General features: G+C 41.1%; 1 protein-coding gene across 3 annotated transcripts in view; it reads left to right on the forward strand.

Annotated features, from left to right (window-relative positions):
• Positions 1 to 13,382: 13,382 nt before the first annotated feature.
• eno4 (enolase 4) overlaps positions 13,383 to 19,341 on the forward strand; it is a 27,148-nt gene continuing 21,189 nt past the window's right edge. For all 3 annotated transcript variants that reach the window (XM_042065472.1, XM_042065474.1, XM_042065473.1), the window contains exons 1-4: positions 13,383 to 13,685; positions 14,055 to 14,183; positions 16,585 to 16,778; positions 19,272 to 19,341. The exon at positions 19,272 to 19,341 is cut by the window's right edge and continues 91 nt beyond it. In XM_042065472.1, coding sequence (XP_041921406.1) covers positions 13,509 to 13,685; positions 14,055 to 14,183; positions 16,585 to 16,778; positions 19,272 to 19,341 — 570 coding nt within the window. In that variant the 5' untranslated portion in view covers positions 13,383 to 13,508. The remainder of the gene's footprint in view (positions 13,686 to 14,054; positions 14,184 to 16,584; positions 16,779 to 19,271) is intronic.

Genomic DNA, 19,341 nt, shown 5'->3' on the forward strand with positions numbered 1-19,341 from the left:
GACACTAAGCATTGAAAAACAGATGCTAATTATGTGGGCAACATTCTCTAACAGCGATCAACTTGTCATTTTTTCTGTTAAGTTGTGAATTTGTTGTAACGTTAAAACAGGGGACGACTTACTCTGTGCTCAAAGTGATGTGACGAGCTCCAGCGGTTTCCTGTGTGTGTGTACAACGAAACACTCGGAAGAATCATGTTAACGATTTTCATTGGTTGTTGCGTTCAATCTTCTCAGCTACAGAGGTGCTATTTCCTGATTGGCTATTATGGCCCCTTTCTTTTTTCCCTCTTTTTTTTTTTTTTTTTTTTTTATTGGCTGGTAAGTGACAGGCTCGAGTCATGACTAAAGCAGGTACGGTGATGCGCTCATGAATGCCGTTTCCAGCGAGAGCAGCGCTAGAATTTTATTGGGGCACTGGAGACTTTTACTAAGGCACGTGGCCCAGTGAATAAGGTCTAGTGACGCCCCTGCCTGCCTGTATGACCCCAATGACACGAATGCTCGTCTACCTGCCTGTATGACCCCAATGACACGAATGCTCGTCTACCTGCCTGAATGACCCCAATGACCTCAACGAGCCATTTGTTGTTGCTGTTTTTTTATACTACAGTTTGAAATAGTTTCAAATGTGCCGTTTCTGTATCCTCTATCTATGTCTTAAATGTGCTGTCTCTGTATCCTCTATCTGTCTCAAATGTGCTGTCTCTGTATCCTCTGTCTATGTCTTAAATGTTGCTGGATGTTTGGTGTGGTTTTATTGTAATTTATTGTTGTCTGTGCTTAATGTACAATGTGGCTTCCTCGATTGCAACACAAATTCCCTTAAGGGCATTTCACTAATTCAGATTCCTGATTTTGCATAAAGACATAAAAGCATAATACATAAAAGCATAATAAAAAAGCATGTTTGGCGAGGTCTCTGGCCAGGGTCCTGAAGGGCTTCGCGGAATCGTGCCGGAGTCGACTGCGCAGGCAGGAGTCGGGCAGGATTCCACCATACATCCCTTTATTCTTTAACTATGGAAGGCGGGAGGCGTAGGGGAGGTGGTGGGCTGCTAGCGGCGTAACTCCGATGCTGCAACTTCGGCAGGTAGACTGCGAATAAATAACCTGACTGACTGATGAAGGAGGCGTGGCAAATTCCGTCACGCTCCTCCCCAACTTCCGTTTGTAAAAGCCATTTAAGGTTCTATTTATTTAGTCATCCATTTTAGATGCAGAGCCAGAGCTATACTGACTCCGTGCTATACTGAGTTCCTTTAAGCTACTGTATGTGCATCCATTGTGTTCATCCATTTCAGATGCAGAGCCAGAGCTTCTACTGAGTTCCTTTAAGCTATGTGAGGGAAGGAAACTCCTTGCAGATGACATCTCAAGGTCTTCAGGATGCTAAGATCTCATCAGTGCTGGGAATAACACGCTACAAAAGTAATTACTGTAATATATTGCTTTTTGCTGTAATTATTGTAATATATGGCTTATTGCTGTATCGCGGTAATGTAAGGCATTACCAAAAAGAAAACATTTTACTTGGTACAAATTTCAGTAACGCGAGTTACAGTGTATTTTAAACCGAAATTAAGTGGTGTTTTGTTTTTAAGCAAATTCGCCAACAACACTGCAAAAACAGTAGAGTAGAAAAAATCTGTGCAAATAGTAGAACGTTATCTCCTGTTACTGGTTGAAGATGACTGTGGCAGCTTGACGTCGGACTCTACATTTGCGAGATGGACATAGGCCTACACTCATTATTTTTAGTTTGTCCGAGACAAGGATATGAAGGACATAATAGTTCAGTGCACTTTGTGTGCGAAATCGAAAGGTCTCTCTACCTTGTGAAATGGCACGTAAGTAATTTAATGGACTGGTGCCATGCAAATCTTTTTGATTCTTGATGAATCATAAACTGTGCTCTTCTAGTGCTGTTAACTTGAATTACAGAGAATAAAGGGATAGAAATGCAAAAAAAAATTAAATTGTGTAGCTTGTCGTGTCTTCAGGCTGTATGTTACAATATAGTGGGCTCTCTGTTGATTTAATGAGTAGGCCTAAAGTTTGACTTAGACTTAGACCCTACACAATTCTGACTGTTCCTTGTATTGCGTCATGAGCCATCACTGCGCCCATAGACCTCTGAAGTTAGCCTACAAAAAAGAACCAAACCTGCCATCTTTGCCCATATAAGGAGATCCGGGTGTTAACTGAAGCCAATTACCTGTGGGAAGTTGCATTGCAAGTTAGCTCTGGGGTAGCAAAAACATTAAATGCAAAATTAATGCAAAAACTCAAATTATTTTTCCTTGATATAAAGGCTGATACAAGAGACATATGCAAGTATTATTACATTATACTTTTTCAGATGGATTAAAATCCCTGACAAGTCCTGAAAAATCCAACAAAAACAAGATATAGGATGTATAGCTGGCCCTTATGATGACAAATCACACTGCCTAGGTTTCTCAGGGTTAATGACAAATCACACTGCCTAGGTCTCTTATAATGACAAATCACACTGCCTAGGTTTCTAATCACACTGCCTAGGTCTCTAAGGATTAATGCTTCTTTACATAAAACTTGCCAGAAGTAATTATTTAAGGGGTTATTTCTCTAAATGGAGATACCAACCTTTTTAGGTGGCCAGGGGGCCCTTTTCATGTCTGTCTCCAGGGGCACAAAAGGGTTCAATTTATGTTCTACAGCAGTATGCAAGCAATTCAATTTGAAAATGGTTCAATATGTTACAAAATACGTCACTAAATGTATATTGTACACAGCTAAAAAAATAATCAAATGTTTTTAAATAGGTCAACCTATACTAAATTATGTACTGTAGGTTATTATTAAGTATGCTATTTGTATAAATTAGAATGAAATAAAGTAATTGCTTGGAAAATTATTTCTTCACTAAATACATTTATACTGTGTATATAGACACATTTCAAAGCATGTTTTTCACTGTAGAAATGTCAAATGTGATAATGATTTACATACGAGTCATTCCGTGTCAAATCAGACAAAATCCAGGAAAATAGTTGCAGCATCGACTCCGATTTTCTACACGTTGTGTTTGTCTACACAATGTTTAGGTTCCATAACTAAGACCTCTAAAATATATTGTTTAATTCTATTTTTCTAAAAGGCCTTATCTTGGAGGCCATGTTTGGACATTCATATCAAAGATTCAGAGCTCTGTTCTAGAATCTTTGATTCATATCTTTAAAAGTATTGTTCCTAGCCGGAACCAAACTTTGTAGAATGAAAGACAATCATTAGTAAGATTCAGTCATTACAAGTTTGTACCACATTCTCATTGGTTTTAGAAGTCCCTAGTTTCAGAAAAAACATGCAAAAAAAGTGGTCTTGAGGCTCTCAAAGCTCCTTTATTGTGCCAACGATCAGTATTTTCTCTAGAAATATAATCCTTTGTTAATGTTGTCCCAAAATGTGAAGTCTCCAAAACAAAAGGCCATGACAATAATAAGGATAAAACAAGGCGTGTTTGTCATTTTCATGCAACTGAAATAGTATGTGGGGTAGCTAGTAGGACCATAAAGAAAGTACATAATTCGATATATTTGGCATCGTTTTCATTTTCAAGATATTAGGAATGTCTTTTTCTTTTTGAAATATGGGAAGTAAAATATAGCCATTCCGTTCCATTCAACTATCAGATTCCTTGTAAAAGGAGCAAAATGCTATGCTGTGTTTCACCTGAGGGGGCGCTAAAGTCTATTGTTTATTGTAAATGTTTATTTTGGTGTTCCCAAAACACCTGTGACTACATGCATTTATTTTGTGAATGTGACTTGGTACAATATTGGTACTTTACACACTAAATATCCACTTAGTTATTTCCACATAGATTTTTATGGTCCCACTCAAATTGTGGGAAAACATTAAAAAACGGATGTATTTGAAGAGGAAATAGTGACTGATGCCAAATGGAAAAAAAAAAATGTTTTTTTGAAAGTCATGAGACATTTAGTACAGACTTCAAATTGCACATACTTATTATGAGTTGATCTTCCACCCTAGACATTTTCAGGAGGCTTTGTCAAGGTATTAATGCCCAAACATGGCATGTGTTTTTCAAGCTATGAAAGAAATCAAGGTTTGAAAAAGATATGAAGACAGAAGATTTGCACAGAAATATTTCACAGGCCTTGGTTTTAGGACCCATTGATGATATAGACAATGTTTAAACAAAATCTGAGACGGTGCAGCAACAACCTTATCTGATTTGACACGGAATGACTCGTATACATATGTGCGTGTGTGTGTGACACGGAATGACTCGTATGCCAGTTGGCGTACTATGGTACTGGCACTTTTATTCCCCCACTTCAAGCACTGAACATGGCTGCATTCAAAGAGTTAAACGTTGTCCATAGCCGAAAGGAAAAAGGAGCCTGACCATGAACCCAACCCATTCACTTGAGTCATGCTGAATAGAAAACAAGAGAACATTACTGTGTTGAGCAACAGACCGATGTCAAATGGGCCAACAATCAATACTGCCCAATAAAGTCACTAAAAAAAAAACACGCAAAGAGTAAAAATGTTACAAAAGACACGTGGCTAAACTGAACAGCAGTCCTATTCTACTCTTTCCATTAACTACAGTTAGCGCTGACTGACTAGAGAGAACACGATGCTGTGGGAGAGCCAGCTAGTACAGAAGTAACCGCTGAGATGGACAGCACTCACAGAGAGATGCAGGACCAGACGAGGGGACAGAAAAGCACTCACAGAGAGATGTAGGACCAGACGAGGGGACAGAAATAACCGCTGAGATGGATAGCACACACACAGCGATGCAGGACCAGACCAGGGGACAGAAAAGCACACACACAGAGATGTAGGACCAGACCAGGGGACAGTTCTCAAGACAAAGGACTACATTTCTGTCAGGACATCGGCTCACACTGCATATAAATATGAACATGCCACATATAACATGCTGTTGGCAAAATCATTTGTCTTTTTCCATGTTTTTCTGACATTAGCAATGTCTCTCTTGTGCTATGTTAAAAGCATGTGAATCCCCCTGCCCCCCTCCAACAAAACATGTCCCCCTGGAAATCCCCCTGCCCCCCTCCAACAAAACAGTGTCCCCCTGGAAATCCCCCTGCCCCCCTCCAACAAAACAGTGTCCCCCTGGAAATCCCCAATGCCCCTTCTGCCACGGAGCTCTGTAGCCTCAGCCTCGGCCGGAATGAAGAATGCCACATTTTTGTCTAACAAAAACACAGTTCAGATTTGAACACTCCTTTTCTACCAACACACACAATGCATAGTTAACGTAGTATAGTTCAGATTTGCATACTCCTTTTCTTCCAATACACACCAACACACACAATGCGTGTAATTAACGTAGTATAGTTCAGATTTGCATAGGCCTACTCCTTTTCTCCCAACACACACGGTGCGTTTAGTTAACGTAGTATAGATCAGATATGAACACTTCTTTTCTCCCAACACACACGATGCGTGTAGTTAACGTAGTATAGATCAGATTTGCACTCCTTTTCTCTCAACACACACGACGCATGTAGTTAACGTAGTACTGTATCGTTCAGATTTGATTCTCCCAACACACACAATGCGTGCAGTTAACATAGTATAGTTCAATTTTTGTGGCTCTCTTGGCAAAGGCTATCCAGAAACACATATTTTTTGTTAAAGCTAAGAGTTCCACAAAATATAATAATTAAATTAAAAAAAAAACACTGAACATATTTTCTTTCATCATTCACAAAAATAAAATGGGAAAAAAATCCTCAACAGCAACTAACTCTGTGCACCTTCAGAACCCCCTGGCAACAGTCCTCCATGCAAACAGACCCCAAAATACAAAACATCTGACATCTCTTGCAAACACACCTCCATGCATGGAGACCCCATATGTATGTAGTTGTAGTACGTGTAACGTGTATGTGTGTGTGTGTGATATCTCGGGAACAAAATGGCCCGCAGGGTCTGTTCAACAAGCCTTTAAAGTTCAGTCTTCATTGAAGCAACCTTTTTGGACCAAATAAAACATTCACCCTCAGAGTCCACAAGAGGGGGGTATCGGTGCATGAACTTGCCCCACATTCGCTTTCGCCCTGGGACCGCACCCAATCACCCGACCAAATCAGTGTCTTTTACACACTGCTTAGGTTCAAATGAAAATGCCGAAGGACAAATACAATCCCATACATGACAGCAAAGACTTCTTTAAAACTCATCAGAACAGGCAATATGCACTTGTGTATGGTATCTTTTGCTTGAACACACACACACACACACTCACTCTCTCTCTCTCTCTCTCTCTCTCTCTCACACACACACTCACTCACACACACACACACAGCATATATATGCTGTGTATGTTCCCCATACTGTGTGTGTGTGTGCATGTGTGTGTCCCTTCAGAAAATGAAAATATGTTATGTGATTATATTGATATATAAATGTGTCTGTATCTATATAAATGTGTCTATATCTATATAAATGTGTCTGTATCTATATAAATGTGTGTGTATCTATATAAATGTGTGTGTATCTATATAAATGTGTGTGTATCTATCTAAATGTGTCTGTATCTATCTAAATGTGTCTGTATCTATATAAATGTGTCTGTATCTATATAAATGTGTCTGTGTCTATCTAAATGTGTCTGTGTCTATCTAAATGTGTCTGTATCTATATAAATGTGTCTGTATCTATATAAATGTGTCTGTATCTATATAAATGTGTCTGTATCTATATAAATGTGTCTGTATCTATATAAATGTGTCTGTATCTATATAAATGTGTCTATATATATAAATGTGTCTGTATCTATATAAATGTGTCTGTTGTCTGTATCTATATAAATGTGTCTGTATCTATATAAATGTGTCTGTCTCTATATAAATGTGTCTGTCTCTATATAAATGTGTCTGTATCTATATAAATGTGTCTGTATCTATATAAATGTGTCTGTTGTCTGTATCTATATAAATGTGTCTGTATCTATATAAATGTGTCTGTATCTATATAAATGTGTCTGTATCTATATAGATGTTTCCTCAAAGGTGTTGTGAAGTGAGTAATAAGGGAAAGATTCCCACTAATAATGATGACATCAGTATTTTCAGGACCACAAGGAAAACATTTTTATAAAAGTAAAAATTACTTTCTGGGTTTAATATTCCTACTATTCGCTATTGCACCACATGGTTGCAGCCTACATTAGCATACTTTTCATATTAATTAAGGTTTTATGAAGTGTTAAATTTTGTACTTATACAATACAGAAAAAGTTCACAATAGGATTTATTCCTGTGTTGTCCAAGTAGGCCTACTCGGCCAGATTAATTCTGGTCTTGTAGCCTATTCTGTGTTTATTTAACATGAATAGACATTGGTATTTTTAACAGTCTTTATTTTACGGGGCAGTCGCGGCTTGTGTCTGAATACAATTGTTGTTGGCACATTTAAAAGAGAGATTAGCGATTTTGTGTAAGGCGCACTCTCAAGACTTGGCTTAACGGGCGCTGGAGATCTCGTTTAAGTCACTCTCGTAAGCTCTCTGAGAGAGTTCACGGACAGGTCGAGCTATTTGGGTTATGCAAACCGGAGAGATTGCGAGAACCCGGCCCTGGCTCCCTGCTTTCTTCTGGGAACCAAGGTGAAATATTCTCCCCGGTCTCTGCCCGTGTCCTCTGCCCAACTCTTAATCCAACCCCAAGTCTCAATACGCTTTTGCGCATTTACCTCGATGCCGCCTGTGCTGGAACAGGCAAGACAATGCCACAGAGTAAGCAATACAATGGAGACAGATAACATGGTAACGAAAATATGGTTATATCTAACATTTAGTTTTTTCATTCTTCAATGTTATGCATCTTAATTTCCACTTTCATCCTTGACACCTAGGCTACACTTAACGAAGTAATACTGTTTAATGGCCACACTCGATCACCAAGATATTCCCAACGAAAGATAATAACGACTTGACCCTAAACACATAATAAATACACCCATATCTGAGTAAATTTATAATATGCTGAAGACTGAGAACCGTGAAGCATGCAAGGCTATATCTGATTAATAACCATTATTTTTGGTCCTTTCTCATCTTCTTAATGACCACCATTGTCCGCTTGCAGCCTTGTGTTACTTATTATTTATGCAAAAAATAGAAAGAAAAAATGAATTGTTAGTAGTTTCAGCCAGACCTAGCCCTACCTTTATTCTTTATGTTACTCTAACGTGACAAGAAATGTCACTAGATCTACTCCAAAATGTTTGTCAGTATTTGTATTGCCGTTTGTTCGATCTAATGTCCACCCGGCGAGTTGTTTACTCTTATTCTCCGATACAAAAATCAATGGAAATCAACAGTCTATAAACCTCTGCTAGCCTATATCTTAATTAAACCTTTCATTTATTTATTTGCTTTGACAAGTAAGCTACCCCCATATAGCATGTGCCTTGGTCGCATTTTAAATCGTCACGTAGTCTCCTCTTGTTAGTTCTGAATGAAAGAAGAGCAGGCAAAAAATCGGTTGGGAGTCCAACAGGCCATTCAGCAAACACCTGGTCAAACACGGCTGGGCTCGCGAGTCGCATTCCAATCGGGTGCAATTAGTCACGAGAAGCGGTGGCGGCCAGCACCATACATCTGGCAGCTTAAGGTTCGGGAGAGACGCCTTAATTAGGCAGAAATGGTCATTTTCCATCTGACCCACCAAGACCTTTGGCCGGCTGTTTGACATTATTACCTTCTTCGTAATTAAAACGTGTGAACACTTATAAGCGACTCTCGGCTCTTATGGTGGGCCCTGCCGATAAGTGTTGTCAGATATGAAGAGGTAGTTATGTGCGGTTGTTTCGCTATTCTCTCACATGGATTAATTGTATGGGCATCGAACAGATAGTCTAACGCACCAGCAGTAGAGATCAGTTATTCTCGGAGAATGGTTTCAGCCCAAATCCATGAAATCCTGTTGTTATGTAGGCCTAGATTTACTGTAGCCTACCGTAACCCACATGTCTACAAAGAACAACATAATTCTTGACGTTATTGTGTCATACGTTTTTTTGGAGACTGGGAGCTTTTTGCAAAAGAAATGGGTGACTCGACTCTGATGCAGCGTGACGGTTCTGACCTCTCCCGGTCACATGCCTCCCTGGTCGCGGATGCTGTAGTGTTACATCTCTCTCCCGCAGCTGGGCGGCATGTCTGGGAGAGGCGGCACCCCGTCAGGATCTTATAATTTTCACACACGGCGGTTCCCACTTCTTGGACAAAACCGCGGAGGGAGGTATAGGCCATTAGCCGAGCGGGTGAACGCGGCCATTGTTTCTTCCCCTCTTAAACGGGTCTTTTTACGCTGATGTAGGTGCGTCTGTCTCTCACACACGAATACCCGTGCCAGTTGCTAGTTATCAGGTTTAGGTTAGCTGTTGCCTTCTATATTTCAGCGGCTCAGCACAGTTATTGATCTATTTATTTAACGTGTTAGACCTGTAGACTAGGCTAGCCTACTTATTAGTTTTCAGAAATCAGCCAACAATGCAGCGCGACCTGCGCAATACTGAATCGTAGACTACTTATTTGATTATCATGTCTGCAATATATTAAGATTAAATTAACATGCGAGCCCTAGGCTATTAGAAATTCACTGCACGTTATGTATGAAAACCTATCCACATATTATGTCCTGACAGGTGTTCGTGTATTTCTGAATGAGTCATGAGTGTTTTCATCTAGTTCCAGGCTATCCTAAAGTAACGGTTTTAACGTCGTCACTCAACTGACCGGACGGTGGCGACACCCACAAACAACCTCGCACTTGACATTCTGCAGCCAGACATTCGTTTACGTTTATATTCCAAATCAGTTAGAAAACGTCCTCGTAACCTACTTATCACCCAGCCCTGAATAGACATGGGTTAGGCCTACTATTCGCGGTTTTCCTATTGTAGCCTTATATGTAAATAATAGTGAAATAGTGAACGTAAATAGGCTAAACAAACAAAACACATCTGAATATCGTTACTAGGCATAAATCACAACGACTACAAAATGCAATAAATTAGTAGGCCTATAATTACACGGACAACTCTGTGATTGTGGCATAGGCTAAAATAACGGTGTCCTGTGCTGTCCCAAGGCTCGTTTCAAATCGCTTTGCGCGCGCGCTGATGAAGCCACGGGGGAAATGTACATGATATCAATTATTCCCGTTTGTGTTTTAAAATTACACAGGCTTTGATCTGCATGAGAGTACGATAGCGAGGCAGTCTCTCTTTCAGGAGACAGATTTTGTTGTGTCAGATATTATTTGCATCGGTGGCATCTGTGCAGCCAGCAATGTCCCGGAAAAAAAGCCAATGAGCGCTGGATTTGGTGACGTGACCGCCGCTGGTGCCCTCTCGATGACTTCCTGTCCTGAAGCAGCCTGACCTCTGCATGAACTCGGGTTACAAGCTTGAGCTGATGCATGCCGCCCGCGGCCCGCGCATCCAGCGCGCAGTGTGTTTCGCGTTACGGTGTTCATTTGCCAAAGACTAGGGACAGACTGCCTAGCATGTAGCCTAGTGTTTTTTTATTTTAACAGTTTTGAGAATTTTCAAGTGATCTCTAGGGACATGTTTAAAACGTTTTAAACAGACACGTTTGAATGGAAAGCGAGCCTAGCCTACAACAGACTGTTCTGTCAGTGATTTATGATGTCCAGTTGGCCTTCAGGTGTAGCGAAATGGTGCATCTCATTTAGACTGTATAATTAGACTAATTACATTTTGTAAGATGGTATTGCAAGAGACATTAAACATGTAGCGAGTTCTAATTTAAGAGGATGCCTCCTGAGTAGGCTGATAGCATATCCATGTCTTACCTTTAGCTTTTTAGCCTACTGAGTAACGTGACTTTCGAGTCCATGTCAAGACGTGTTTCCTCGTTTCTTAACCGATCAAGGCGTTGTAGGTCCATTCCGCGAAGTCTGGGGCAACGACACTGTCAAAGGCCCTGATTACAGCTACCTTTGGCCGTTAATTGACCTATGGAAGCCAGCCTAATATTTTTAGGGAGGAGGACTTTTGGGAGACAATATAGTCTCCCAAATATATAGACAATATAGTATCAAAATATAGTCGGCTAAATGCTCGTTCTCTTAGAGTTGGAAAGTTTAATGACACACCCGGACCGCGGATGTACCGCTATCCTCAATGTAGCCTAACATTTGCAAGGAATCACAATCTAATTGTAATCTAGCCTACACTGGGACGGCCCGAGGCTATTCCATACGTATTTGAGCACCGCCAGGTCAGAAGTTCAGAGCAACCCCGTGTGATTAAGGTCGCTGATGTCGGATTACATGTATTTTTAAAATGGCAGGAGAAAGCGGAATGCTCACATGTTTCGCTGGATTGAACCTAAGAACACTGGTTCGGGGATTTCCGTGAGCTAAGGTTAATTTAATTGATGAACGCCTAAGTGGCTGCAGAAAACTATTTACTGATCTCATTAGTGTGTCGGGCATAATGAAATATAGGTTTTGTTAATGTTTAAAACGGAATGATAAATAAAGAAATAAGTTGGTTTCATGCAGCACAATTAGGCAACATATTTTTTACATTCACACGCATGCTTTTATAGCCAACCAGACCCACGATATTTAAGTGTTTATTTATCATAAAATAAAAGGCATTTTTATCTGAATTAATAAACATCTATTTTTTTGTCCACGTTTAATTAATTGTATAAGAGACCGTCATAACTTGTATTCAGTGTCTACATAGGCTACGTGATCATTTCGAATTAAATAAATTAATTTTGGTCGAATTTCTACGTTTCCTTTTATATTAATCGCTAAGTTTATACTCTCGTTGTGCATGACCTATTGGAGTTCTGACAGGAGGTTGATTTATATAACCTTCTTCATATTAGAGCTTCACATCTTACCTTATGATGGCGTGCAGTCATATTACAAGTAGCTTAATACACATTTCCCAAAGAGGAGCCGAACATTTTTTTATTGGAAAGCACAGTAGCCTACAGCATGGCATTCCGGGATAAATTAAATAAAATGAAAGCATTCATAGGGCCCTATGGGTGCCCGCCGTCAAATTTATATAGCCTACACAGTTTAAAGAATTAAACTCTAAATTAAATTCGGCAATATTTGATTTGAGTATCTTATAACTTACATGTTAAAATGGGATGGGCTACATGTAGTGTCCATATTACAAAGACAGTTTAATAAACTCTTAAACGCCCAATAATAATAAAAAAAAGACTACAAACCGGACAATGATGGGGTAAATTATACATGCATATTTGTATCTGTCCTTTAAGAACATTTAATATGCTACACAATAGTCTAATAGTTAAATATGTATTAACATGCTTTTGGTGAGATTAAATTAATCGAATGATAAGCTGCAACGTGAAAGGAAATAGACAGTATAGGCTTTTCGACATAATTTCGAACCTATTCCAAAAATAAGTGGGTCCTGAAAATAACCATTTCCATGTTGTCTAAAGCGCCTGCAATGACATCCTTGTCTGTTGTAGCCTATCAAACGGAAAGAGAAACTAATCGCAGATGGCCTAAATAGTCTTTATAATTCTTAAACACAAGCTATAGGCCTATGGCCCTTCTTATAGTCATAACAACTCAATAATAATAATAATAATAGGCTAATAATTACAACAATAATAGGCCTAACAGTAGCCTAATATTTCATAATAATAATAATAAGAAGAAGAACAAAAAGATGCATTTATTATTATTATTATTATTATTATTAGGCCTATTCGGTTATTATTGTTATTATGAATAAAAATTGGTATAGAAGCTAGGTTAGAATTGAATACGCTACTAAATTTATATTAATCCTAGTCTAGGCATGAGAGCAGTAGGCCTAGAAATTAAAACGTGCGTTTGCATGCTGCATATTGTGCAGTGTTGTACAGTACGATAATAGGCCTAATAGCTTCCTCCAAAGGCACGAGCGAGAGTGGAATATGTCAGTGGACAATATGTTATAGCCTAACCACGGCAGTGGTTCGGCCATCGGCCGTATAGCCTATTGCCCCTGCTCTGTGACCTAAACAAAATAGCCTTGGCAAAATAAGCAAGGAAAGAAAGCCACTTCCAAGATAAACATATGTAAAGGCATAACAGTTTCATCATAGGCTACATGTTGCGATTGTAAATAGGACTCACACGAGTGAAGTTTAAAAGACATGCCGGTTTTGGCCCATAGGTTAGGCCTAACCTATTTAATTTAACCTATTCCAAACAGAATCCCATTGACGCCAGCTAAAAGGAGACGCTGCTTTGAGAAATTCTCGCGATGTCAGTGGTGGATGTTGCTCAGCAACATCAGTACACAAAGCAACACAAAGTGGTTCAATAACAGCGCTCTGCTCGGTGTTGCTATTTAGGTAACTTTGTAGTCCATTGATGGTGTTTCATTGTTTAATGAAATAATCTATTGCTACATTGCGATATTAAGTTACCATGTCTTTCAAAGGCATAAGAGGTTGCAATAGTAGAGTGTCGAAAGAGGATCAAGAGTTCTACGACTTGAGACAGAGAGCAGCGGAATATTATAGAGCAAACTCGGTTCCGCAGAATATTGAGGGTGTCTTGAATCAGATGTTCCTGGAAAAGCCTGATGATATTTACGGTTATCTGGTACGTCCAGGCATTTCAATGGCCCTATGTTTTGTCAGAGGCGATGTTGATTTCCCAGAAATTAGAATATAATGAGTGACACTTTGTATGTAGGCTACACATTAATATCTAGGCTACGGTAGCCTACACATTTGATTTCTGCATTACCTATAGTTCGTTTGTGAGCCTATGCCTATGTGTAGACTAGCCTACTTAGACTGATATTATAATAGGTGATTAAGTGTTGACATAAAGATTGTTTCTTTAAAATAATCCTTACTTTTTATAATGGCTAAATTATAAAAGTATATGTCTATTTAGCCGAATAAAGTTGAGGTAGGCTACATTTTGTCAAATAGCATGCTTCACAACTAATTTATGCATGTGCAGGCAAATTACTTCTCACAACATTCAGCAAAGGCCGTAATATGCAGAACGGAGGGGAAGGAAGTCTATGACGGGAATGGACAAATCTCAGCCCAGGCAGACGTGTATTGTATAATCAGAAATGAAGAGAAGGTAAGCCCTAGTGGCAGATTGATGGCACGGATACAGTAGCCTAGCTGTTGGAAGTTGAGTGTTATTATCTGTGACAATCAGCCCATATATGTCCTGTGAACATGTGCTCTATGGTTGCTTTAATATATTGTGTTTAATAAAAACAGTTCCTTTTCACATGCATTACTCTTTTAATAAAAGCAATGGATGCTTCCCAGGCAGTAGGCTAGTGTTTCATGTACAAGTCACAATCCATTTGTCAGTGCTGTCAGCTAAGCTGCTTGATATGAGTACGAGACGACTAATGGCAGTGATGTTATGATGTTATTAGATAAACATTACACCCTGTTCCGGGGCCTGGTGTGAGACGTAATGAGAGGAGGCATGGGGAACAGGGGGGGAGGAGAGGGGGGGTCATGAACAGAGGGAAACCTGTGAACTTTGACCTCTTTCCCCTTTGGACTATACAGTAGAATGAGGTTGATGGATCCCATGTGACATGACGTGAGGAGTCCAGGGCAGCTCCTGGATAGCCATGGCAACGGGAACCGTCCAGTGTATTGGGTTGATGAACTCATTCAGGAATTGTTGTTAGCACGGAGAGTTGTTTTTCCTGTGAAATCATTTGAACAGAGATTCTCTTTTATGGTGCCACCCTCCCAGCCCCTGTGCCCACTGCCCCTCCATGCCCACCGCCCCTCTGTGCCCTGCTTCTGCCCGCGTTGGGGCAGCAGGGAGGCGAGAAGGCTTTAGCGGTCTTTAGACTGGTGCTGTTGGATTAGAGCTCTGTTCATTTGGCTGATACCAGAGAGATGGGCTGCAGCTAATCCAGACTGATAGCGAACAGCAAGGGAAGCAGACAGGCCCACAGGAGACAGACACACACACACACTCACACACACACACACACACACACACACACACAGACAGACAGATCGGGGGGAGGTGGGGGAGGGTGTGAGGGAGAGAAATGAAGAGAGAGTGAGAAAGAGAACAAGAGATGGAGAGAATGAGGGAGCTAAAGAGATGAAGACGCAGAGAGAGCGCAGAAGTAGAGAGAGAGAGAGAGCGCAGAGGGAGAGAGAGGGGGAGAGAGATGGAGAGAGAGAGAGAGCACGGAGGTAGAGGGAGGGAGAGAGCGTGCGGAGGTAGAGAGAAGGAGGAGTGTGAAAGATAACTCGGCCTCTCCATGCTGGGGCTGGAATGCTGTGGCGCAGCACGCGGGTCAGGCAGAGGTGAGTGGGTCACGACCGTGCCAACTCGCTCAGCTGACCGCCAGCCATCGCCCTGCCCCCTCAGAAGGGCACAATGATCGTCTGAATCTGCCCCCTCAGAAGGACACAATGACCGCCTGAATCGCGGGGCAACGCCAGGAAATGGGTTACAGACCAGCGCGCTTTTCTCTCTTCTGGTCAATCTCATTGGTCCAGTTGTCTGTGGAAATGTCTGGATTGAAATATGTTTGATTAATGAGCCTGGGATCCTATTGATTTATCTTTAATTTCAGCACGTTATTCTAGAAGCAGCAGTAGTGTGTCTCGGTAGGGAGCTCTGGTGATCGCAGTAGTACCCAGTTGAATGAGAGAAACGTGAGAGAGCAAAATAATCAACTAAAAGATTAGAAATAATGCTGTATGAAAGTGCACCACGAAAGTGTCCTATGCACAGACATATAAAAAGTTAACAGAATAATTGCTCTGCAAAATTCATAAGGGTTGAAGCCTCCTAATCTGTGCATGTTTAAGCAGTCGTTGCTGTTTTCCTGACCGCTCCCCGAGGCACTCCTGCCCACTAAGTAATGAATGTCTGAGTCACACACAGCCACCTGTCATCATAGTCCACCAATCACAAGTGATACTTTCATTTTTATAAACCACAATGGAAGCGGTTGCTGCACCTATGAATAAAGTATAGCTTTACATTAATAACAAATTGACAGAGCATCAGCTAGCTGTATTCTGTGCTGAGCGATTCTCTTGCAGAGTGTTGTGAGTGGTGCTGATCAATAGGAAGTGATCCTTATAATCACCAGAGCCAGCGCCTTCCTCCTGATGCAAACATATATTCCTCCCGGAGGATGCTGGGCTTTTCAACACTTCAGCACATAACTACAGTCATCAACCACCACAGTAGTTTGGAGTTATTCTAGATCGGAAACACTGCCACTGCCAGCAAATGATCTTTGCCCTGTTCCTGTAGAATTGCATCCATATTTCCTAGTATTTCATTTCCAACAACAAAAAAACACTCTGAGCCGGTCTTTTTTAACCAACTCTTTCTGTTCTCTGACTATCAGGTAGTGTGGTCTGATATGACTACTGCCTGTATGTAGCAGGCTGACAGGTGTCAGTGCTCACATGTAAACACTCTGATCCTCTCATCCTCCTCTCCATTCTCCTGCATGTGGGTGCCCCGGGCCCAGTGGGTGTCCAGTGGTGCCGTGCCCAGTCATGGTGAGCTGGCATCGGGCAGGACTGACCCGTCGGGGGTAGCAGAGGAAAGCTCTGCCCAGAGCCATGCACTCGAGACCGCCCTGAGCTGGATCAACCAGCCAATCAGCACCATGCTCCGGGGTCTCAACCCCAGCGACCAGACCACCATCGACAAGATACTGAGGTACATGTACAACATTTAATAAATAATAACAAAGATACTGAAGTACACGTGCGACATTTGATAAATAACAACAACGATATTCCGGTACACGTGCAACATTTAATCAAAAACATCAATGATACTGAGGTACACGTGCGACGTTTGATAAATAACAACAACGATACTGCGGTACACGTGCGACATTTAATAAAAAACATCAATGATACTGAAGTACACGTGCGACATTTAATAAATAACAACAAAGATACTGTGTTACACGTTCGACATTTAATAAAAAACATCAACGATACTGAAGTACACATAGAACATTTAAGATTTAATATGTTTGCCTTTATTTGGATAGGATGTTGAAGAGTAACAGGAAGTGAGTGGAGATGGGGTAGGATTGGGAAATGACCGCAGTCACATGGTCATTAATAAGTAAGAGTTGAACTTTGGCAGTGCTGGCATGATGTTCCGATGTCATAATATGTTATATGAGTGCCAAGTGAGGGATGCAGTGATGACCTCACCAGTGTCCATCAGCTCATGTGCTGTAACGTGTCGGGCGTCTTACTGGAGTCGCACCAGAGCCCAGCAGCAGTAGCCGTCAGACGAGAGACTCCGCACTCCAGGAGAGCCACACGGGCATTCGTCCAAGCCCTGGCATTAGCGTGGGGACTTCCGTGATGTGATCTTAGTGGCCTTGTGTGTCTGTGTCATCTCCTGGGTGGTGTGTGTGTGTGTGTGTGTGTGTGTGTGTGTGTGTCTGTGTGGTATTCCAGGCATAGGTTCTCCCAGGTCCTAATGGAATGACCTCTTCCCTTCTGTGATTGGCTTAGGTGCCAGAACTGATCATGTGATCACATGACACACCCAGCAGTGAGAGGAGCAGAGTTGCCAGTTCTCAGGCACAGTGTCTGAATACATGCTTGGGACAAGCTGATTCAGGTGTGAAAATAGATCATTAATTATATAAAACAACTTTGAAAGTTTCTGATAAACTCCGCCTCAGACCCTGCAGGAAATGGAATGAAGCCCTTAACCTCATTCACTTCCTTATGCAGACTGATTTTGCCCTATACAGAAACATGAATAAGTACATGCTTCCTTATGCAGACTGATTTTGCCCTATACAGAAACATGAAAAAGTACATGTTTGATAGTGTGTGGGTGTGTGTGGTTCAGATAGAGTTCAGCCTCAGATCAATGTTTGATCACATTGCAGCACTGGGTGAGGATAGTTTCAGAGCTAACCACAGCCTGCCACAGCAGATCATATCATCACTCTGTGTGTGTGTGTGTGTGTGTGTGTGTGCCCGTGCTAGTAGTGTGCATGCTTGTTTTTGTGTTTCACATTTGGGCTAGTCTGTTGTGTTTTTATTCATGGAGCAGGATATCTCAGTCTAAGACAACGTGACAAGTGCTTAGAGGTTTTAGAAAGAAACTAGCAAAGGTCCCGCGGTTTCCCCCAGAGGATGGGACGGCGTCGCCAGACTGAGCTGCCTTGGTGGGGTAGTGTGTTCAGGGGACCGTCGCCAGACTGAGCTGCCTTGGTGGGGTAGTGTGTTCAGGGGAACATCAGGGGAACGTCGCCAGACTGAGCTGCCTTGGTGGGGTAGTGTGTTCAGGGGAACGTCGCCAGACTGAGCTGCCTTGGTGGGGTAGTGTGTTCAGGGGAACATCAGGGGAACATCAAGACAGTCACAGGAGATGGAGGTGTCCGCTAAACGTGGAGCTGGCTGATGCAGTACAACATATTCATCCCTTACCAACACTGCTGGCCTGGGCTAGCCTGGGCTATCAGGTTATAGCCTTGAATACCATAACCTAAACCCAGTGGTTATACCGTACAGACATTCATCTTTATAGCCTTGAATACCATAACCAAAACCCAGTGGTTATACCATACAGACATACATGTTTAAGCTTTTGCAATTTGTACTTAAGAATTTCAGTTTGTGTTTCTGATATAATGTTGGCTCTGCACACCGCTGCTGGTTTACATGTGTTGTGTTTACATGTGTTATGTGTTTACATGTTTACATGTGTTATGTGTAACATGTGTTAACATGTGTTATGTTTTTACATGTTTTATGTGTTTACATGTGTTATATGTTTACATGTGTTATGTGTTTACATGTTTTATGTGTTTACATGTTTTATGTGTTTACATGTGTTATGTGTTTACATGTGTTATGTGTTTACATGTGTTATGTGTTTACATGTTCACATGTGTTGTGTTTACATGTGTTATGTGTTTACATGTGTTATGTGTTAACATGTGTTATGTTTACATGTTTTATGTGTTTACATGTTCACATGTGTTGTGTTTATATGTGTTTACATGTGTTATGTGTTTGCTGGTTTACATGTGTTATGTGTTTACATGTTTACATGTGTTATGTGTAACATGTGTTTACATGTGCACATGTGTTGTGTTTACATGTTATGTGTTTGCTGGTTTACATGTGTTATGTGTTTACATGTGTTATGTGTTTGCTGGTTGGTCAGTGATTTCTTCTTGGCTCGCTTCCTGGAGAACGAAGATGAGAAGAGGAAGGAGAGTGAGGCCGAGGAGCAG

Source organism: Alosa sapidissima, chromosome 16 (assembly GCF_018492685.1).
Source record: "Alosa sapidissima isolate fAloSap1 chromosome 16, fAloSap1.pri, whole genome shotgun sequence".
Classification (NCBI taxonomy): Eukaryota; Metazoa; Chordata; class Actinopteri; order Clupeiformes; family Clupeidae; genus Alosa; species Alosa sapidissima.